Here is a 23,241-nt window from a genome sequence, read left to right as displayed (position 1 = left end):
GTCTAAAATGAGTTCAAAATAAGAAGTTAGAAAAAAAGAGCTGATAACTGAAGATGTCTATTTCCATCTAATGGAAAGGCATTGAAGATACACAGTACATTAAAGTAGGTTACAAAGCAGTGTGTATAAAATCTCATTTTGGTTAAGTGTTATATATATTAACATGGGGAAAAAGTTAGATGGAATATATACCAAAATGTTAACAGTAGTGGGTAGTGGGATTTTAGCATACTTTCATGGAATTTGTATGTCTGCTTACCTAATATGAATAATATCCTTACAGTGATTCCATATTTTGGGAGTAATTTTTTAACTGTAAAATTTTAAATATTTTACTAAAATCTTTTTTTAAAAAATGAACTAAACCTTCCAATATTCTAACTCCAACTTTTCTAGGATACTCACAAACCAACAACTTGTGTTCTCTGCATACCTGGCAACAACTATAATTAGCAGATTTAATGTTCTATGGAGTACCTAAAGTTCTTTTCTTCAAACAGCACTAAAGAAAAAAAAAATCCTGTATATTCAGTCCTATACACCAAACAAAAACCTTTTTCTGTCCTTCCTAATTATGGAAGGCACAGAACTAGTTTCTGTTCTAGTTTTCAAGAATATTTTCAAGAACATGAGAAACTTGAGAATCACCAAAAACCTAAGGGATCTATTCTGGTTCAAGTCCTTCATTTAAAACTGAGTGACAAGGAAAAAGTAAACTGGCTTGTTCAAGACTGAATACTATCCGGGTCAGGAATAGAACTTAGGTATCCTGACTCCCAGAGTTCAGTGTTCATTCTACTTAACCAAATATAAATACATTATTCTTTTAAATTTACCCTTAAGACTTGCTCAATTTCACTTTAATAGTGAAACAAAACAAAAAACAAAGCTTTGCCTTCTTTTTAATTTTTCCCTCTAAATGAATACCACTAAATATTCTTAAATTATATCCCTGTCATTACATGTCTCAGTCTGAGGAACTGATATTTTAAAATGTTATCTTTACATAATTGGATGATTTGGACAGAATGTCTGGGTGTTGATGCCATCAATGCCCTCTCCACTGACCTTACCACTAGCTCTCTATCCTTCCACCTCCCCCCACCTTAGTTGTTCCTTAAGGTCGATTTAGCTCAAAGCCCACCTCCATGAACACTTCACTGACCCATCTAAGAAAATTTCTCTCCCCTGTAACTCCAATGCAGCACTTACTAAAGAAGGTACTCATTCAGCACCTGTACCTTTGCCAGATAACATTAGTTACCTTTAAATGTGTACATCGAGCCTCTTCAACCAGATTTTCAGCTCCTTGAGGGAAGGAACTTTCCTTCCAAATCCTTGTATTCACACAAGCCTATCTCAAGTACTTAACAAAAGGTCTCAGTCATTATTGAAAGTTATAGACTTCTTGCTAAAGAGAACAAAGCAAATAATAACATTAAGCCTTCTAAAACTGTTTACGAAATTCTTACAGGAGATAAAGTACAATTACGCTGTTTCACAAATATTTTTTCCTAGATGACTGCTGCAAGTATGAAAAAATTTTTTTCAACTAAGATTTCTGGGTTTTTTTTCTAGGTAAGAAAAACTATACAGGATGTATTCTACTGGGTGACATGTTCAGGAATTACTGGTGACTGGAGTAGGTTTGATTCTTTGGTTGGTTGCTTTTAGTATTTTCTCCAATTTGAGACATGATTAAATTAAGGAATTTTTATTTTCATGTTCAGGGAAAAAAACTTTTTTCAACATCTGGAGTTAAGGGAAGACTTTCCCAATTGACTGTCCTGTAAAAACAAATTCTCACAACATTTAAACCCCCAAACATTCCAAACATTTTCCTCATCCCCATGGAGATTAAAAAATATGTTTTCAACTCTGACCCAGGGACTGGGATGACTGGTAACATCAGTCTGAAAACAGAACTTACTTTAAGTACACTAGGTTCCTTTTGTTCAAATCACAATTTACCCTTCCTTAGATAACTGATGGACATCTATGGAGGGCCTGTAATTCTGTTTCTAATTCCCCTGTTTTAAAGGCATAACAAAATCTGGAGGCGGCAGAACTGCTCAAAGCAAGTACTGGACTAGTAATTGTAGCACCTCTAGGCACCAAGAAATCTTTTGGTTATACTAAATTTTCTTGTAATACTATTTGACAGGTTTATGAAGTTTATAAACAAGCAAACAACAAAACCCCTAGTGCACCCACTTATCCCATAGGGAAACCCTGTCTAAAACATATCTGATAATCAGCTCCCTAAGCCTGTCTGAACACATCCACTCAGCCAACTTCCATTCTTACAGCTCATAATTAAACCAAAATCTACCTTCCTGTAACTTTTATCCTATGCTGCCTGAAATAATCCAATACAAATTACTCTGCTCTTTCACCCAACAACCTATCAAATAAATGAAGCTAAATATTATGTCTCTCATTAGTTTCTTTATTCCAGGGCTAAACAGGAATGTAGAAACTAAAGAAATCTGTTCATTCCTAGAAATGAAATTTAGCCATCCCTAATGACATGGTATCCAGCCCACTCTCCATGTTACATAGAACATGCACTCTCTCTCTTACATAGAACATGCACAATATGTCTCTGTACATAGGAGTGGGACTGCTTATTACCTTCCTTATCCAGGACACTAAACTGCTTTAAAAGTTCGCTTTTTTGTTTGTTTGGCAGCCACATCACATTATGACTTAGTGAGTTTGCAGAAAACTAAAACCCTCAAATCATTCACATAAGAGACCTAGTCCTACACACAAATACCCGGTCCTAGACATAGTCTTTACTTTCATGGCAATTAAATTTCACCTTGTTAGTTTTGATGCAAAATTTAGCCTAAGGAGATTTTATGTGTGTGTCCTATAACATATCGGTCCTATGTCTGTTAAGCCTTGTGTTGTTTCGTACATAAGTCTACTATGTCCTCATGGCATTGATAAAATTAGCCAGAATCAAATATAGAGTAGTGTGACAAATAAGGCCCCTCTCTCTTCTTTCCTGTTGAGATAATATACATATATTCATGCTGTCAGAATTTAGTTTTCGAAAGCATACCATCCCTTCTAAGCCTTTCTCTTCCTTTTCTGCTCTGACCATAGGCTCATGCTCCAATTTTCTAAGCTCTCTAAGTCTCTGGATGAATGAAATCTGGTTTCCTACACTATGGGGTACATATCTCATATTCTCTTTCTACTGTATTGAATAAATATTTCCAATACAACTAAAATTCTTTCTTAGATTAGAAGGCAGAGTATGTATATATAAAAACATAAATGCATAAATTTACAGATTTTTCCCCCTGTGGCTAAAGTCATTTCTAGCTTATCCAACAATATCAAAAGTTCAAAGGACTTTTAAAAGGTAGTCCATAAAGACACATTAAGTGGTTATAGCCCCACTCCTCCAAACAAGTCAAACAGACTTCGTTCTGAAGAATAGCATCAAGTAAACTATTAGAAGGAGAATTACATTCAAGTGATCAAAAACAAACTCCATTCTGGACAGGGCCTATGTCATTCCTGAATATCAAGTAGGCACTTATGGAAGCACAATAACTCTTCTGGGGTCTTTCAATAGCATTATTTAGTAGAGCGTATTTCCATAAGCACTTAGCTTACTACAGGGTATAACAACATTAAAAAAAAAAAAAAGCTGTACCAAATGCTTTAAAAAAACAAACTCATGAAATAACTTTTGTTTCTTCAACAGGAGGCATGTTAACCAGAATATCTTAGAAGAACACATAGGAGTTCACAGAAATCACTCAGGACTAAAGAGGTCTTAATAGTTTGTTTTAAGCCATCTGAGTTAAAAGCTTAAAGAAAATTGTTTCACAGAACACAACATATGATTAACACCTTCAAAGAAATCTGAGGTAACCCTCAAAGCCAGCACACACGAAGAAAGGACGGGCAGGATACTGCATTGGTTCATCCTGCATCACTGATTTATATAATATCTACCCAGACAGACACCCTATGCAGTACTGAGGACAAAAACCTCTTTATTTGCAAGACAATGTCTGTTATTAAACATAAGCAGTCAGGCTCAAGCACCAGCTCATCTAGATAAATTACTAGATAAATTACTAGTAGGACTGAAGCTGTCACTCTTTTTTAATTTTTATTTTTTATTTTAATTTATTTATTTATTTTTGGCTGTGTTGGGTCTTCGTTTCTGTGCGAGGGCTTTCTCTAGTTGCGGCAAGCTGGGGCCACTCTTCATCACGGTGCGCGGGCCTCTCACTATCGCAGCCTCTCTTTTTGCGGAGCACAGGCTCCAGACGCGCAGGCTCAGTAGTTGTGTCTCATGGGCCTAGTTGCTCCATAGCACGTGGGATCTTCCCAGACCAGGGCTTGAACCCGTGTCCCCTGCATTGGCAGGCAGATTCTCAACCACGGCGCCACCAGGGAAGCCCGAAGCTGTCACTCTTGACTTGCAGTTTTAAAACTTAACTTCATCGGACTCTACAGAATTTGGTACTGAAAATCAGAATTTTCCCTAGCTGCCTACAATAGAAATTAGGAGATGCTGATGAAAAAATAACTGTCACTAGGTTCTGCTATGGAATCCGCCTGCCAATGCAGGGGACACGGGTTCAATCCCGGGTCCAGGAAGATCCCACGTGCCGCGGAGCAACTAAGCCCGTGTGCCACAACTACTGAGCCCACGTGCCACAACTACTGAGCCCGTGTGCCACAACTACTGAGCCCGCGTGCCACAACTACTGCAGCCCGCATGCCTAGTCAATAAGAGAAGCCACCACAATGAGAAGCCTGCACACCGCAACCAAGAGTAGCCCCCACTCACTGCAACTAGAGAAAGCCTGCACGCAGCAACAAAGACCCAATGCAGCCAAAAATAAATAAATAAATTTATTTATTTTTTAAAAAGAGAGACTTCGGTTTTCATCCTCGTTTTCTCACTCTAAGTATGTGCTCTGGCCTAAAATAAGAGATACAGATTTCTAAGGAAAATCACCTCCACTGAAAATAGCATATAACTTCTCATTCCTTCCTCTATATCTCAATATTTTAAAGTCCACTATAAAAAGACTATGTTATCTCTTAAAGATCTCCTATACACATGAGATTGTAGATAATTTTTCCTTGACATGATCAGGAAATGATCATGATCAAGTCAGACATGATCCTTGCCTTCACGGAACTTACATTCTGGTAGGAGAAACAGACATTTAAATAAATAAAGACAATACAGTAATCACAGATTGTAATAAGTGCAGTGGAGGAAATAAACAGGGTGCTTTGACAGAGAATGGTAAAAAGAACCCATCTTTTAGACAAGGTAAGTATCAAGAAAAAACAGAGGAAAAACACTGTATGAAAAAGAACAGCAAGCAAAGGCACAGGCCCTGAAGTAAGACAGAGCTTGGACTTATTTTGGAAGCTAGGGTGGCTAAAAGTAAATGAAGAGAAAGTAACAAAATGAGGGGAGATGGAGGGGCTGGATCAGGCCAGATCTTAAAGAACATGTAATGAGTTTAGATTTTTTTCCAAGTAGATGGGAAACCACTGAAGGATTTAGGCAAGAGATTGACATGATCTGATTTAGTCTTACAAAGATTTCTCTGGCTGCTCTGTGGAGAATGGACTGGAAGAGGGCAAAAACAGAAGCTAAGAGACCAGTTAAAAGGCCACTGCAGTTGCCTAGGCAACAGATGGTGGCTAGGACTAAAGAGATGGAGTGGAGACAGACAGAGTTGTTTGTATTCAAGAGCTATTATGGAAGTGTCATCTACTGAGACAGGGATAACAAAACTTGATGTCTCCCTTCTTTGCCCTCCCAAAACCTGGTCTTTCCTCTCAGTATATGACACAGCCACAATCATGAATACTTAAGTCAAAAACTGGGGATCCAGATGTCATCTGTTTCTTCCCTTTTCCCTCATGCCTAAACCATAAACAAATCTTTCTACTTCTACCATACTTCCAAAATCTCTCCCCAATCCATCCACTTCTCTTCATCTCCAGTGATATCGCTTTAGTACAAGCCACCAGCAACTATGGCTTGGTTACTGTAGTAGCTTCCTAATTGCTTCTCCGTTTGAAACACTTTTCAGACATCCAAGTGGATATGTCAAGTAGGCACACGGACCTGTGACTGTGGAGCTCAAAAGTGAGATGACCCTGAGATACAAATTTGGGAACTGAACGAATACAGATGGTATTTAAAGCCACAGAACTGGATGAAATCACATGGGCAGAGGATGTAGACAGGGAAAAGAAAAGAGCTTAGTACCATACCAGGAGGCATCTTTTGAGATGGACTTAATGAAGAAAATCCAGTTAATGAAGACAGAAGGCAGAAGTTCTGTCAGACCACTCCACATACTATGATTTCCCAATTTTTCTCACTCTTCACCTCCCTAGACCCAATAAACTACCCTCTCCTAGAAACTACACCCTATGACACTGCACTACTCTCACCTCCTACCTGCTTGTCTGCTCCCTTTCTAGCTCCTTCCTCCACTGTCTATCCCTGAAATTCAATCATTCCTGTCTTCCTCGCTTCTCCCTCTCTTCCTCCCTCCCTCTCTGTGTGACTGTCTCTTTCTCTCTGTGTATGTATAAACACACACACAAACACAGACTTTCCTCCTCAAAGATCTTATCCATCCCCACAACCTCAACTTTCAACTCTATACTGAGAACTTCTAAATGTCTCTGGCTAAATCTTACTCTGTGGCCCACAGACCAGGACTTCATTTGCAGTGCATGCTTGTGAAAATGCAAATTCTCAGATCCCACCCTAGACTTACAGAATCAACTCCCCTAATTATTCTCAAGCAATGGCTCTTCTAATAAATGTCCAATAATTCATACCTATTACTTCACTCTAATTGCATGTTATGTGATGTCAGGAATTTGAGAGACTTCATGCCTGTTGATTGCAACATGACAGTAAAAAAAGACCTGGGCTCTAAGAAGGAAGTTTGATTTAAGAATAACAGAAACTATATAATACCCAGGGACAAGACTCTAATGGAATTGATAAGATTTCTTAGACCCCTGTAACTGTTCCATATTTACTATTTTGTTTTCCCCTGCCTCCCAATGGTGATTTAAGATTCAAATCATTCAAATGTTAAAGAATCTCTGAGATCACTTCACTTAATCGAGAAGAAGAAGTAAACTGGAAAAGCCAGTGTCTTACTCCATTGTCAGGATAAAATTGAAGGTGGTATTTTTAAAAAGAATAGGAAACTAGGAAGATGTCTGGAGTTCTAAAATAGAGAGAGCCAAGCCAAAAAAGTGATCAGGAGGCTCACCAGTCACAAGTCTTCATTCACTTACATCACCCTATCTTGTATTAAAATTTGAGCACTTGTCCTACCTGTGTCTCTAGAGTGTGAGTTACCTGAGGCTTTTACACTTCTCTTGTCATCTACCTACTATCTTGCAAAACCCAAAACCTTGCCCAAAGAAATCTAATATTGAAGAGTTTGCAACATAATTCTAGCTGAATTCCTGTACCATTATCTCCAATCCCAAATAAGTAAGATCCAGATTGATGAGGTTTTTTGGTACCACCTGGAAGGAATTAATATATCAAAGCTTTAAATAAACACTAGTCATCTTTAGCAATACAAAATTACTATAACACTTCTGACCACAGCACAGTTTCTCCACTCCTTAGAAAATGTAAGAAGCACAGCTTTACATTAAGACCAGATGTTTCAGCTGCTTCTAAAGTTTCCCTATCTTCTCATTTCTTATCATCTCAAACACATGCTTCCCCCTTCAATACGTGAATTGAGGTTGAACTGCTACTTGGGGTAGAGGATGGTTGCAAGCACTGCCCTAGCTGATGGCCAAACCCTTAGTCCAACTCCTTCCCCACCTGATTTCTGTCTCCCAGCCAGTCTCTTCAGTCCCTGAGGTGGACTCTTTTCTGGAGCTCACTCTGTTCTCTCATAAAACAATGCTCAAGTGTCTGCAGGGTTAAAATACTTCAAAAATGATTTTATTAAAACTACAAACCAAAGAAACTTCAGAAAGAGGTGTAATCCCACACCTTTCTATATGCACCAATAAAGATAAATTAATAAAACTCTCCACAGCATGCAGTGACCAATATTTGAATATTTTCTATATACCTCCCCACTAGGTGCCTGGGGACATCCAGAACATTCCCTAATGTTGCCCCCCTACCTCTTATCCTCCTCAGTCAGCTTTCTCCCTGTAGTCAGACTATTGACTCAAATTTACTCACTATCTCTGCCTTCCCTTTTTTTTTTTTTTTTGGTTTTCAAAATACAAGGGCAAAGTATAGATTCCGATATTAATTAATGGTATCGCTCTGACTTGAAATGTCTGAAAGTCTGTTCTTCACCTGTAAAAAGCAACGACAGATGATGGGTTTCTCCACGGAGGATTAGGCCTGGGTTCTCAAGATGCTACAACGAAGGACTACAACTCCTACACCCTATATCTTGACGTGAGTTGACAGAGGCAGCAGTCCCTGTCACTATGAAGCCCCACCCAGCCAGCTATGCAATACAACACTAGGTGCTGCGTCCTGGACGTCTATCGTCTAGGAGGGGTTAACACTACGTCTGTCGGAAAATGGCTCTTCCTCCAAACCCCTACACCAGACCATCTAATAACATTACCAGTTCTATTTCAGGATAGAGACAAGCTTGAACTCGTCACGGCTAATAAATGACAGTCATTATACACCGGAGACTTGGCCGGCAGGAATGTGGGTGATGACTAACTTTATTCTGTGGCTTCCTTTCTGATCAATCCATACGACTCCCGCTCCCCAGAGCCACCGTAAGGGGTGAAGCCCCACATCCTCCTGAACGCGGTAGGGAAGGACTCGGGGGGACAAAAGCAACTAGCCTACACGGACTTACAGAGGCCAGTCGTTGTGGAGTCTGAGGCAACTCCGTGCTGACTTCCATCCTCTCTGCGTCCCCAGCCTCCTCCTCCGCCATCTTGAGGAAAACTGACACCCGCAGAGCCACACGCCCCGCCGGAGGCGCGTGGGACCCTGTGGCCGGTCCCAGAGACGAAGGGCGACAGTTTTACGACGGCCCCTGAAGTCGGGTTTGACGCAGAATCAAACAGCGGTTTCCGGTCCGCTTCCGGAAGCAGGCGTCACGGCCGGTGCGGCTGTTTCTTCCACTTGTTTTTTAGTCACAGTGCTTGGTGGCCGAGTGGTTGTATAGCTGGTTTCGGTGCTGGGAACTGTTGCATCTACGAGGTGAAAAACAAGTTCAGCGTCCATTATGAAAGGAAGAAAACTGTCGGGGCTAAGTGAGAACCTGCTCTGAGTCTCTTTCTGGTCGGGCGGTTGTTGGGTGTGTTTTGCCTTCCTAAGTACCTGCATTGGTTCCCCAGAGCCAACAAAATGAAAAAATACTCAAATATAAGCTCTCTTTAAGAGCGTAGCTTGTGGGAACTTGCACATGCGCGCAAGAAAGCTTGGGCCCCAGCAGCTCTTGGGAGAGGTGGTGAAGAAGTAACGAGAAATGGGAAACCTAGTCATTCAGTGGCAGAGGAAAGACGAAATAAACGTGGTACATCTGCATTATGGAACATCGTGTAGCTCTTAAAGAGAACAAAATAGCTCTGTGTGAAAAGATAAAGATAAATTAAGTGGGAGGAAAATGCAATCAAGTTGCCACAAACTATGGTTTGGCACTTACCTACCTTTTAAATGCGAAAGTAACAGTCTTGAAAGGGAACAGAGCAAACTATTAATAGTTAGCTCTGAGGAACAGGAGAGGAGGGAGGTGGTCTAGAGCTACTTTACCTTCTGTATTGTTGTAAATTGTTTACAAAAGAAGTAATTTTAAAACGTATTTTTTAACAAAAGGAAAAAAGCTCCTAACGCTCTGGAAAGAGTTAATAGTAGTTAACTATTTGGGGAAAGATTAAGTTAGGTCTTTACCTCAAATAGTATATAAAAATAATGAATTGAGGCATTAACTGCTTTAAAAAAGTAAAGGAATAAGTAAATGTATTTGTATAATATTGGGGTTGAGAAGGCTTTTTAAAGCATGACAGAAAAGGCAGAAAATATAAAATATAGAAAATATTAAATGTCAGAAATATAGACAGATAATATAAAAAGACTGATAGGTAATTTCATCAAAATTAAAAACTTACATATAAAAATAAGTTACACAAAGTTAAAAAGTAAACAAAAACTGGGTAGAAATTTCTGTAACACTCACTCATGACAGACCAAAGGATAAAATCCCAAAGAAGACTCTTCCGATTTTAAAAATGGACAAAATACATAAATACGCATCAATTTGGGGGACTTCCCTGGTGGCACAGTAGTTAAGAATCCTCCTGCCAATGCAGGGACACGGGTTTGAGCCCTGGTCCTGGATGATCCCACATGCCGCGGAGCAACTAAGCCCGTGAGCCACAACTACTGAGCCTGCGAGCCACAACTACTGAAGCCTGCGTGCCTAGAGCCCATGCTCCACAACAAGAGAAGCCACCACAATGAGAAGGCTGCGCATCGCAACGAACAGTAGCCCCCGCTAACCACAACTAGAGAAAGCCCACGCTCAGCAACAAAGACCCAACACAGCCAAAAATAAATAAATAAATAAATGTATTTAAAAAATACTCATCATTTTTTATAAATATATGAAAAAAACCTAACTAGTAAGCAAATAAGTGCAAATTAAAGAAAAATGGATTCCATTTATTGCCTGTAAATTTGGTGAGGTTTTTTTGTTTGTTTTCTTAAAGATAATCACCGTTGTTGATAAGCTGGAAGGATACTTATATATTGTTATGTAAAATGCAAGTGTAAATTGGTAAACCTGCAGGAAAGCAATGTGGCAACCTTCCGGATCCTTTTTTTTTTTTTTTAATGCATACACTTTGGCCTAGCAATTCCATTTTTAAGACTGTATCCTAGAGAAATAATTCAGGGTGCAAGTGAAGTTTTAACTACATCATTACTGGCAATGGAGAAAAATTAGAAACAACTCAAATGCCCGCAATAAAGGACACTGGCTAAATAAACTGTGGTCACACATACAGTGTAGTACTCTGTAGCCTTTAAAAATATTTTAGAACATTGGTTCTTAAAGTGTGGCCCACAGACCCCATGAGAGTTCCCAAGATTCGGAAAGTTCGTGAGGTAAAAACTTTTTATGGTAATGGCAAAGAAGTTATGTGTCTTTTTAAACAACCGTGTTGGTATTTGTAATTACTGCTGCAGAGGCAATGGTGGATGAAACTGCTGGCTGCAGCACAAAATAAAGGCAGTGGCACCAAAAACAACTAGGCACCAAAGTCACTGGTAATTTCTTCACCACCATTCCCTTGCACTTGAAAAAGTCAGGGGGCCGGGGCGGGGGTGGGGGGGCCTGTTTCTCTTAACAATGTTCTTGATGAAACAGTAAAAATTATTAATTTTATTAAATCTCAGCCTGTGAGTCTTTTAAATATTCTGTATGATGAAATGGGAAGCACACATAAAACTTTTCTGCTGTATCCAAAGTATGATTGTTGACTTGAAGAGAAACATTTCTGTGATGGAGTTGCTAGCTGAACCAGCCACCATTTTCATGGAACACCATATTTACTTAAAACAACTGACAGATATTCTAGGGTTATGAGATTCTGGAGCAAGTAAAAGATAGAATGAGAAGGCAGGCATTTTCTCAAATATGAACAAATAAGCCATTCTCATCAAGGAAAACAACAGTTTTTGTCTACAATAAAATTCAAGCTTTCAAGTGAATGTTTTGTGGAGAACTTGTATCTGCCACTGTGAGTTTGACAAAGTCCCAGTGAATTTGGTGGGATATTAAAACATGTGCTTTTGGGGGGTATTGTGTAATGAAAAGTATTGACATTTGGAAGATCTGTATAAGTCAATGAACCAATATTTTCCAAATGACAAATGCAGGATGTTACGAAATCCAGCATGGGTAAAAGATCTGTTCGCATTGCTAAATAGACCAGTAGAATTTAATGTTATGGAGTACAAAAATTTCAGATTCCGTATTGAATTGATCTTTAAGATTTTACTATTGGCCCAGTTCTGATGTAAATTCAAAGAATAATATCCACAGTTATCTGAAAACACTTAAAATACTCCCTTTTCCAACTAGGTATCTGTGTGAGGCCAGAGTTTCTTCATATACTTGAACCAAAACAACATATCACAGTAGATGGAATGAAGAAAGAGACACGAGAACCCAGCTGTCTTCTGTTAAAGAAATTTGCAAAAATGTAAAACATTGCCACACTTTTTGTTTGTTTTGGATAATCTATTTTTCACTTACAATTTTATTTATTTTAACATGTATTGGGTTGGTAATTGTTATTTTAGACAAATTGATATTTTTAAATTTTCCTCCGTTTTAGTTTCTAATACAATAAATATAATAGATATAACCCACATAAACAGAAGAACTTGGAGTTCCCTAATTTTTTTTTTCTTTTTAAAAATTTATTTATTTATTTATTTGGCTGCGTCGGGTCTTAGTTGCAGCATGTGGGATCTTTTGTTGTGGCGCACAGGCTCTTCGTTGTGGCATGCAGGTTCCAGAACACCGGCTCAGTAGTTACAGCACGCAGGCTCCAGACAGCATGGGCTCAGTAGTTGTGGCACACGGACTTAGTTGCCCCTGTGGCATGTGGGATCTTAGTTCCCCCCATGGCGTGTGGGATCTTAGTTCCCCGACTAGGGATCAAACCCACGTCTCCTGCATTGGAAGGCAGATTCTTAACCACTGGACCACCAGGGAAGTCCCAAGAAAAATGGCTTTAATCTTTGCCTGGCAAAGGGGAAAACACAGCAGGCTAGCACCTCAAGAATCAAGTTCCCTAATTTTTAAGAGTGTAAAAGGACCTTGGACTTCCCTGGCGGTCCAGTGGTTAAGACTCTGCGCTTCCACTGCAGGGGGCACAGGTTCAATCCCTTGTTGGGGAACTAAGATCTGGCACACTACGTGGCTCAGCTTAAAAAAAAAAAAAAAGGTATAAAAGGATCTCGAGACGACAATTTGAGAACTACTGTCGTAGAGGCATTCTTATTGACTTAGGAAGATTTTTTTTTCAGTATTTATTTATTTATTTATTTATTTATTTATTTGGCTGTGCCAGGTCTCAGTTGCGGCAGGCAGGCTCCTTAGTTGTGGCATGCGAACTCTTAGTTGCGGCATGCATGTGGGATCTAGTTCTCTGACCAGGGATCGAACCCGGGCCCCCTGCATTGGGAGCACATCTTAACCACCGCACCACCAGGGAAGTCCCAGAAACTTTTATTTTCTACTTTGTGTATTTTCTAGTTTTTCTTACAATTAATATTTCTTACTTGTTTAAAAAATATTTTGATCTACCTCTTTTTTAAGATAGAAAAAATACTGAATACCCAGCTAGATAGATAGTAGATGGATACCCAATCTATCCAGATCAAAAAGCTTCCTTGATAATGTCTTTCCTGATCTAGCCAGTTGTGGTGGGATCTTTCCCTCCCCTTGGAGGAACTAGTAGCTATACAGCTCTAATATGTTAGTTCCTTAAGTGCAGGAACCAAGACATATACATAGAAATGTCAACTACTGCGTGAAAGGTTTTAGATGCATGTTAAAGTATGTTAAAATAACTCTCAAAACAATCCCATGATGTTGTTCTCATTATCACCATTGTACAGACAAGGAAATTAAAGTTTGAACAAGTGATGTTGCTTGTTCAAACCTGCAATTACTAAGTAATAAAACCTGTATTCAAAACCTAGTTCTGACTAGCTTCAAAATTTGTGCCTTTAGCCACTGCACTCTCCTACCTCCTATTTTTTTAAAAAAAGAAACTTAAGTCTCTTTTACCATTTTATATAATATAAATGTCTTCATCCGGTATCTGGCAAACATTTAACATCCTAGCACATTTATATTAGACATTTTACAGGGCATGAACCAGATAAAATAGATACAAACTTATGATTTATCATTGCTCTTTTCTTATCTAGACCAAGGTGTGGTTTGGCCTAGTTTAGAATAAGATTATTAATTTCTTTGATTCTTATGCAAAGACACACTTTCTTCAATTAACATCAGTTCACAGTAACTTTTGTGAGTAAGTAAGCTACAAGGTCATTTTTCAGGTGCCATTTTACTGTTTGACACATTAACAACTGACACTTTCTGGATGCCCCAGGATGACACAGTCAGTTGGGACAGCCATGCTCAGAACTGTTTTCCTTAGAATACTCATATATGGGTTATGCTGTAGGCTTTCAACCCTGGTTACACATTAGGATCACCTGGGATCTTTTTAAAACTTCCAATGCCAGGCCTCATTCTAGTGATTCTGATTTAATTAGAAAGGGGTGAGACCTGAATTTTCATTTTTTTAAACCTCCCCCACGTGATCCTAATGAGCAATCAGAGTTAAGAACCCCTGGGTGATTCCATTTTAACTGATCTCATTCGCTGGGATTATTTTCGTATATAGGATGATAGTAGGGCCTACATAATTCCTCCTGCCTGGTACAAACCCTTGATATTCCTCATCGAGATTAGGGAAGAGCAGCCTTCCTAGTTGGTCTCCTTATTTCCTCTCTCTTGCTCATATCATCCTCTGTCCTCCTGCCAGAATTGTTCTTAAGAATAAATCTGATCATGTGACTCTTACCTAAATGTATTAGACAACTGCTCTAGGATAAAACTTAACCCTTAAGCATGGCATTCAAAGCCCTTCTCAACCTAGCTTGAAATGATTTTTGCTAGTCTTATCTCCCTTGCCACCCCTCTTCTTAAACTATCCACACTGTGTTTTCCACACACCATGCCGTCTCATAGTTCTGTGCTTTCACATAGGTTAGTCCCTTGGCCTAGAGTGCCCACCTCCTTCACCACAACTCTTTCTATAAAGAGATTTTGACTGCTTCTTTAGGGATCAGCTTATATATGACTCCCTCTGAGTTTTCTGATTCTCTCATTCTCCAACAGGTGGAATTGTTCTGTGTTTTCATGGCACTTTAAATGCCTCTGGCCCTGCACTTATCATGTGATGGAGTTATTTCGATGCCTGTTAACCCTACCAGGCTGTGAGCTTCTTGAGAGCAGGAAGTCTGTCTCAGCTTTGTATACATAGCACACAGTGGCTGCCTGCCATATCATGGACGCTTAAAATTTATGGAAAAAACTCAGAAAAGACTAAAATACTACACGATACAAATTATTGTATTTGAAATTTATAAATGGTTCTTAAAATACAATCTTAAAAAATCAACTCACAAAATATTCATTGGTCCCACAATAATTTATAAATCCAGGTTAGAAACTAGCACTTATATTTATTTCATAATCAGAGGCTTCTTTCTAGGGATCTTAGAGTTTTCAGCCTGAGGCCTTCTTAAAATGCAAGTTATATTTGAGGAGGATAACTTCCTATCAGATTACCTTGTAGTAGGGATTAGTTTAACAGATGCCTGAAATCCAAGTTCTATGAATTGTACATGGTGTTAGAGGTTGGGTTTCAAATGAAACTGACTGAAGCAGAGTTTAGCATACAGGTTTATTAGGGAGATTTCTTGGGATCAATACCTGTAGGAAGGGGAAAGAATGGGAAAGAAACATCACTAGGCTGAGGGAGAAGCTGAGCTGCAATGCAATCTGAATGAAGGACTCAGCCAACTCCCTGGGGATTTCTGAAGCTGGACTCGCTCTTCAGAATTGGGACCAGGGTGGCTAGGCCTTTATATCCTCACATTGATCAGTCCTTAGATGTGGCAGCCATGGCAAGAGGGGTCACCTTGAACAAGGCAGGCCTCTTCAGCAGAGGCAATTATTCCCTTCCAGCTGAGGCAATGCAGCCAGCAGCACTGCCAACAGCTAGGGAAGTAAGTCCTTCATTCCTGAAGGGGGATTTGGGCTGCACATCATGGTTTCCAACACAGATAGGAATGGTGAGAAACAAAGGGCTGGAAAAAGGCAGCTAAAAAAGCCCAAAGACAAATCTTATCTTCTTCAGTTTAGCCTATGCTCTTGGGAGGCTGTGTGACACGTGGAGACTATGGAACTCCGAATGCCAGCGATTTGAATCCTGATTTCACCACTTCCTACCTGCAAAGAATTAGGTAAGTCTCATAGAGTCTCTCAGCCTCAATTTTCTCATCTATAACTGTGATGAAAAAATTTCCCTGATTAGGTAGTTGCAATAATTAAACAAGAAAACATATGTGAAACTACTTTGTCGATTATCAAGTGCCATACAAATACATGGTGTTTTTACAAATATTTGATTTATTGATTAAGTTAACTAGTTCAAAAACTAAGTATCTGTTTAAGTTCTCTGTTCAAAAACTAGCAGGTAGCAGAGAGGGAGTACAACTCTTTTGTATTGTTTCCTCTTTAGCTCTTGCTTGGTATGCTCCATTGATCCAAGAGGCTGCCAAGATGCCTACCTTAAAATTTCTTTTACTTTTTAAAAAAATTTTATTTATTTATTTTTTGCTGCATTGGGTCTTAGTTGCTGTGTGCAGGCTTTCTCTAGTTGTGGCGAGCAGGAGCTAGTCTTAGTTGTGGTGCGCGGGCTTCTCATTGTGCTGGCTTCTCTTGTTGCAGAGCACGGGCTCTAGGTGCATGGGCTTCAGTATTTGTTTCACGCGGGCTCAGTAGTTGTGGCTCACGGGCTCTAGTGCGCAGGCTCAGTAGTTGTGGCACAGAGGCTTAGTTGCTCCGCAGCATGTGGGATCTTCCCGGACCAGGCCCGTGTCCCCTGCGGATTCTTAACCACTGTGCCACTGTAGGCGGATTCTTAACCACTGTGCCACCAGGGAAGCCCTACTATTTTTTTTTAACTTTTTAAAAACCATATTTCAATGCAATAACTTCCTTACCTAACAATGCATGTGGATTTGGTAGTATTGTCTTGGGCCAGAGAAATTGTAATTGAATTATATGTGAGCTATTTCTATATTAACATGTTCCAAGGATATAATTTATGGCCTTTATACATGAAGCTCTAAAGGTGGGGACTGATGATCTCAGAACAGAAGGCAGCTCAGGAACTCAGGAGGAGAATGGCAGAGGATAGAGATACAGAGGAGCTTAAGCTTTTGAGAGATGTGGGGAATGACAAAGCTGAGCTGCTGATGATTGAAAGGGCTTAGGCAGTGAGCCCATGAGAAAATCCATTAACCCCAAATGTATTATCTCATTTACTCCTTAAAACAGTTTTGTGAAGCAAAGACTGCTATAGTCCTCATTTTAGAGGTAAGATAACAGTGGGTCAAAGAGGTTACAAGATTTGCCTAGTCACACAGCTAAAAAGTGACAGAGCTGGCTCCAACACAGATACGTCTGAGGTTCTTAGCCGCAACAGTATATTGCCTGAAAAGTGTGGTTTCAGCCTGAAACCAACGGGTACTCCTGGAGAAGAGATAATGACAAAGGGAGGGTAGTAGAAGTGGGAAAATAAGTCTATGAATAAAGTAATAAAAGAAAGAATAGTGACCTAAAAAGACCTGGCTAGGTGGGGATAATCATGTGGATAAAAAACCAGGGAGACCCAAAAAAGGCTGCGTGGGATTGAATGGATGTGCTATCTTTACCTAAAATTTCCAAAACTGCCTTATTGTTTCATTAAGGCCACAACTGAAGGTAGAGAGTGAAAAAGAGGAGAACACAATAATTGTGACTTTGGGGGAAGAAAAAAGAATAAAGGGAGAATTGAGTGAAAGAAATGGAGACAAGGCATGAAGAAGGGACTTGTGACCTCTGTGGAAGGGCAAGTGGAGTTGGGTTATAGAAGAGTCTAATGACCTTCCAGGCACGAGACAAAATAAGAAGAAGGGGAAATGAGCAGACAAGAGTGAAAGGAAAAAGGGGATGAAGGAAAATTAGTGGAAACAGAGAAGATAAGCTCTTAACATGATGAGGAAGAAAAAAGGAATATTACATTATTTTCAGAGTGATAAAAGGGTGACAGAATTGAGTAAATTTACTGAAAGGTCCTGTTCTTGTCATAAATACACACATACATACACTTTTTGTCACACTAATAAAAAAGGCAGCAAAACTAAAACAAATTAAGTGACATAGTTTAACAATCCCAGGAACTACTTTAACCAGAACCTATAGTAATCATAAAGGCAAGGATATTGTAATAATTTATCTTACACCATGTCACTTAAGTTATACAAGCTTTTCCTAGGCATCCAATTTCCCAAGAAAACAACATATATGAAAATCTTTCTTTGAGAGTACAAAGATGCTTTAAAATTAAAGATAATTTGTCTTGAATGTAATGCTCTCATTCCATATCTTATTAACATATATCAGGGTTGTTTTGTCGGATTTTTTTTGTTATTGTATTTGTATTAGTTGGCTATGTCAAAATTTTCAGTAACTATTAAGGGTAAACTGTTAAGTTTATGTGTGTGTGTGTGTGTGTTGTTGTTGTTTTTCTATTTTCACTGTACGTTTTTCCTGAATGGATCTTGTAGTGTTTGAATAATTAGGTCCCAAAATATTGCATTTCAGATATGGGCTTTATGTTTTGAAGTTCAAAATAATTTATCTTTGAATATAACCACCTCCATGTAATGAAAGATACTTTTTTGTTCATAGAGATCCACAGTAATTTGATGAGATAAAGGGATCTAAGGCAATAATCTGCTAATAGCTTTTACTAGTAGTCAGCAAACTATGGTTGTCCCAGTGCTTGTTTGTATCACTCTGACCTAAGAATGGTTTTTACATTTTTAAGTGGTCATAAAAATCAAGAATAATAATATTTTGTGACATGTGAAAGTTATTTGAAATTAATATTTCAGTGTCCATAAAGTATTATTGGAACTTTGCCACTTGTCTCTGGCTACTTTCATGTTGCCACAGCAGAGCTGAGTACTTGCTACAGAGACCAGATGGCCCACAAAACCTGAAACATATATTATCTGGTCCTTTACAGAAAGTGTGTCTACCCCTGTCCTAGAAAATGATACAGCTCTGCTCCGAGTAGAAATTACATAGTTACACTGAGGTCAACCCTGAATACTGACTTAACCAAAATTGTGATACAACTGTTTTGGGAGGAGGGGTCTGGGTATGAATTAAGGTAGTCCTTGTGGTGGTTGTGAAAGAGGGTTTGTTCCTAGGTGGGAGTCAGTAGGATATCACTTAATCCTGAGAGCCCAAAACTATCATGATTGGCATGTCAAGAGAGATATGGAGGTTGATAAAAAAGAGTGAGCTCCAGAATTGAAAGTCTCCTCTGGAATTGTGAATGGGGAACACTTGGGACCCAACATTTTCTTGGTAGTAAATGCCACTTTCTTAGTCACAAATCTGTTGAAATATTGATTCCTTAAACTGAGAGCATGTATAATTTTGAGTAAAATAAAAATTATATTAGAAAATAGTGCCATGAAGGGAATCAGGATATAACACCCCAAAATGTGCCATTTTAGCATAAGGATTATTTTGAGCTAAAGGCAATTCATAATCAACAGATATAGGAAGGGTTCTCTGCCTTTATCTCTCCAAAATCACGGCATATATTTCCTTTTGTGAAGGTGACATACATTTCCTCCCTCCCTCTCCTGGACCAGGACGAGGAGAGAGACCTTATCACCAGAGACAGAGCCAGCACCAAGATGAGTCTGCATAAACAAATCTTACTAAAAAAAAGTAGCCCCTTATCTTCTATTAGTTCCCCCATATATTTCCTAGTTACTTCCCCACAAATGATCTCCCTTGAAGCCCAAGCCCTTTCTTCGTTAAGAAAGGTATATAAATTCCCAAGCCTAATGGCTTCTGTGAGTTACCTCTTTTCTGTGAACTCCTATGCATGTAAAAAATATTAATAAACTTGTATTCCTTTTCTCCTGTCAATCTGTCTTTTTTCAGTTGAATTCACAGGCTCCCAAATACCAAACTTAAGAGGGTAGATGAAGTTTTCCTCCCAGTCCCTCCACACCAGGTGGCTTAGTCCCATTAACAGTATTCCTGACAGGAGAGCTCAGGTGTCTCTTCACATACCTCCAAAGCCTCGGTTGGGCAGGAAGGGCTATTATTTTTTTTTAATTTATTTATTTTATTTATTTATTTTTGGCTCTGTTGGGTCTTCGTTGCTGCACGCGGACCCTCTGTAGTTGCGGTGAGCGGGGGCCACTCTTCATTGCAGTGCGCGGGCTTCTCACCGTGGTGGCCTCTCTCGTTGTGGAGCACGGGCTCCAGGCACACGGGTCTCAGCAGTTGCAGCACGCGGGCTCACAGGCTCTAGAGCACAGGCTCAGCACTTGTGGCGCACGAGCCTCGTTGCCCCACGCATGTGGGATCTTCCCGGACCAGGGCTCGAACCCGTGTCTCCTGCATGGTCAGGCGGATTCTTAACCACTGCGCCACCAGGGAAGCCCAGGAAGGGTTATTTTTATCCAGAGCTCCCAACGTACCTAAATAGAGAAAATATGAAGAAGTTTGGCCTGTACTGCGTCCCCCCAGGTCCTTGGTCTTCCCCTCGTCCTGGCTCTGTCCCTTCTGCCCTACTCAACTCCCAACTCCGTCCCTAAGTATTAGTGTTTAACCCCCAACAGTCCTTGGCGCCTGGGGAATTTGGCTTGAGGTCCTTTAATTTGGAACTCCACCTCTCTTTGGGCAGGCCACCCAGGACCACTCCCACTCCAGGCACCGACTTCAGACCCCATTGCTCGATCTCCGGCTCACTAGCACTGGCTCCTCACACTCTGGTTTCCAATGCTCAGGGGATATCATCATATCATGGGTATGACACGGGTAACTGAAGTGACAAGGGAAAAAACTTGGCGCTGTTTATCGTCCCCATGGAAACCGCAGCCTCCCACCACCGACTGGGCGGGGCTTTAAGGGGCGCGGCCAGCGGCAGAGGGGCGGGTTCCACTCGGAACGCCCCGCCCCACCCCCATAACGTCACTGAAGGGCTGGAGCTTTTGCCAGGAAGCGCTTCCCTAGGAGGCAGAGCAAATTGGTTAATACTGCCTAGTGTCCCTCTTGTGGCTCAAACTCCTGATCACCGTGGGCAGGTCGTGTTGAATGAGGGCTGTCCCCTGGCTCCACATTCAGGGCTTGACTAGACTGTCAAGATTTGAACGTACCTAAAGGAGAATCATGTCCAGGTTCCAAATTTTTGGGTAATAAGATGAATTGTCCTAGATTATGGGAAAAATATATTTTGTGTTTTAAGAAAAGACTACTTCTGGGACTTCCCTGGTGGTCTAGTGGTTAGGACTGTGCGCTTCCACTGCAGGAGGCACGGGTTCGATCCGGATCCCTGGTTCCGGAACAAAGATCCTGCATTTCACGCGGCGGGGTGCGGTGGGGGGAACCTGGGGGGATTCAGTAGAGGCCAAACTTCTTCATATTTTCTCTGTTCAGGTACGTTGGGAGCTCTGGATAAAAATAATAGCCCTCCCTTCCCAGCCGAGGCTTTGGAGATATGTGAAGAGACACCTGAGCTCTCCTGTCAGGAATACTGTTAATGGGACTAAGCCACCTGGTGTGGAGGGAGTGTGTGTGTGGGGGGAGCAACTTCAGAAAGTTGGGAAAACAAAAAAATCATGTGCAGGCAGAACTTGAATAAATATAAAGGATGTAAAGCTAATATATATGTTTATGTATGTACAAATTAAGCATCTACATTGAATTGAACGTTTCCATTTGTAAAAATTGTCAAATTATTTTTACTATTCTAGTAAGATTATCCCAGCTTCCTGTTAGTCTGTAATTTACATGAGTGGTTATTCTTAGCCTTTTATTTGTCTTGTTCATTGACTAGAGTTCCTGGATTGTCTCAGTTGGGTCATCATGTTCCTTGTCCAGAAATATTTCCTTACTTTTTAACATTAGGGACTGTTTTCTTCCTTTCTTTTTTTTTTTTTTCTTTTTGGCTGCACCTCGCAGCATGTGGGATCTTAGTTCCCAGACAAGGGATCAAACCCGTCCTCTGCAGTGGAAGCAAAGAGTCTTAACCACTGGACCACCAGGGAAGTCTGGGACCAGGCATGATTTCTTAAATGCCAGCAATTTGAATGTTGCAGGGTTGGAACACAGGTGTAAAAATGAAACATGTATGGAAGCAAATCCAGTATACCCTCTGCAAATTTGAAAAGGCATTTATTTACGTATGGTGAATGCTTAGTGGTTTGAATGATGATTGTTTGCTCTGGGGTGGAAAAGTTAGCCTGTCTTCAGAGGGGGACTCGTCTTATCTCATGATCAGTTTAGAAAACAAAACAATATGAACCTAAGCTGAGTCTTGTGTGTTGTAGTTTCTTAGGACAGGGCCGAAAGTAAGCTCATCACACGAGATGAATTGTGCCAAAGCACAGCAGTAGAGGGCTGCCGCTCACTCAGGCAAAACAGCGCCGTCTGTCTTGCTGTGGTAACTTTTATTAAAGCATTATCTAGATTTACACTTTAAGACTTGTTTCCTTAACATTTCAGAAGTGCCAAAGCAGCAACCTATGTTTTTATTAATTATACAAGCAATAATTGGCTTTCGTGAGCACCTGCCGTGCTTCGTCCTTGAGCGCAAGAACAGCATAAAGTTCCCACCATTATTTTGATTATACTGAAGTAGCACAAGGACATTTCCTTGCGTTCCCAGCACTCTGATTATACTGAGGACATCTCATGGATCAGTTCCCAAAGCACTCAATGCTTCTTTTGCAGGCCCCCGGTTTGCCGGGGGGGCGCTCGAAGCATTCAGAACTGTTCACAACTCTGGCTTATTCGCATGCCCCCGGTTTGCGGTGGGGGGGGGGCGCTCAAAGCAATCAGGACTGTTTGCAGTTCTGGCTTGTTCGCCAGCCCCCAGTTTGCTGGGGGGGGGGAGGGGCTCATGGGTCACGTCTCCTTTCCATGTCCTCAGTTATCCCACTACATTTCCCCCTTTTTGTTTTACAATTTTTGTAGCATCAAGGAGAACACGGCAGCATTACTCTCGGTACTAAACTACATGGAATTATTTTGCAGCTTGTGCAGCATCAAGGAAAACACAGCAGCTTGTTGCGATGTTGCATAGCAGGTAGCTTTCACTCGTCATCGAACTACAATTAAACATATGATTATTATTATTATGAGCATTAACAATCCTGCAGTAGAACCAAATAAAGCATGTAATTTAGACATGGGATTTAGATTATTAAGTCCTTGAATAATTCCAGTCCATACTTCTTGCGAATTAAGTCATTTTAATTTCTTCTGGAAAGTTTGTTGAATTTACCCTTGTAAATTTACA

The 23,241-nt window shown here is 40.2% G+C and overlaps 1 protein-coding gene across 3 annotated transcripts in view; it reads right to left on the bottom strand.

Annotated features, from left to right (window-relative positions):
- Positions 1-9,119, bottom strand: part of UBR1 (ubiquitin protein ligase E3 component n-recognin 1) — a 169,562-nt gene extending 160,443 nt beyond the window's left edge. The window contains exons 1-2 of one of the 3 annotated variants that reach the window (XM_033435660.2): positions 8,895-9,043; positions 1,265-1,411 (exon numbers count right to left, since the gene is read on the bottom strand). Coding sequence is in view for 2 of the 3 variants with exons in the window: in XM_033435659.2 (XP_033291550.1) it covers positions 8,895-8,975 (81 nt within the window). In the remaining variant the exon portion in view is untranslated. Of the gene's footprint in view, positions 1-1,264; positions 1,412-8,894 lie in introns of all 3 variants that reach the window. The other 2 variants (XM_033435659.2, XM_004273939.4) reach the window with 2 other exon arrangements.
- Between the last annotated feature and the right edge of the window lie 14,122 nt (positions 9,120-23,241).

The sequence above is a fragment of the Orcinus orca genome, chromosome 2 (assembly GCF_937001465.1).
Source record: "Orcinus orca chromosome 2, mOrcOrc1.1, whole genome shotgun sequence".
Lineage (NCBI taxonomy): Eukaryota > Metazoa > Chordata > Mammalia > Artiodactyla > Delphinidae > Orcinus > Orcinus orca.
Note: the sequence above shows the minus strand (reverse complement) of the source record. Positions and strands in the feature narration are given on the sequence as shown.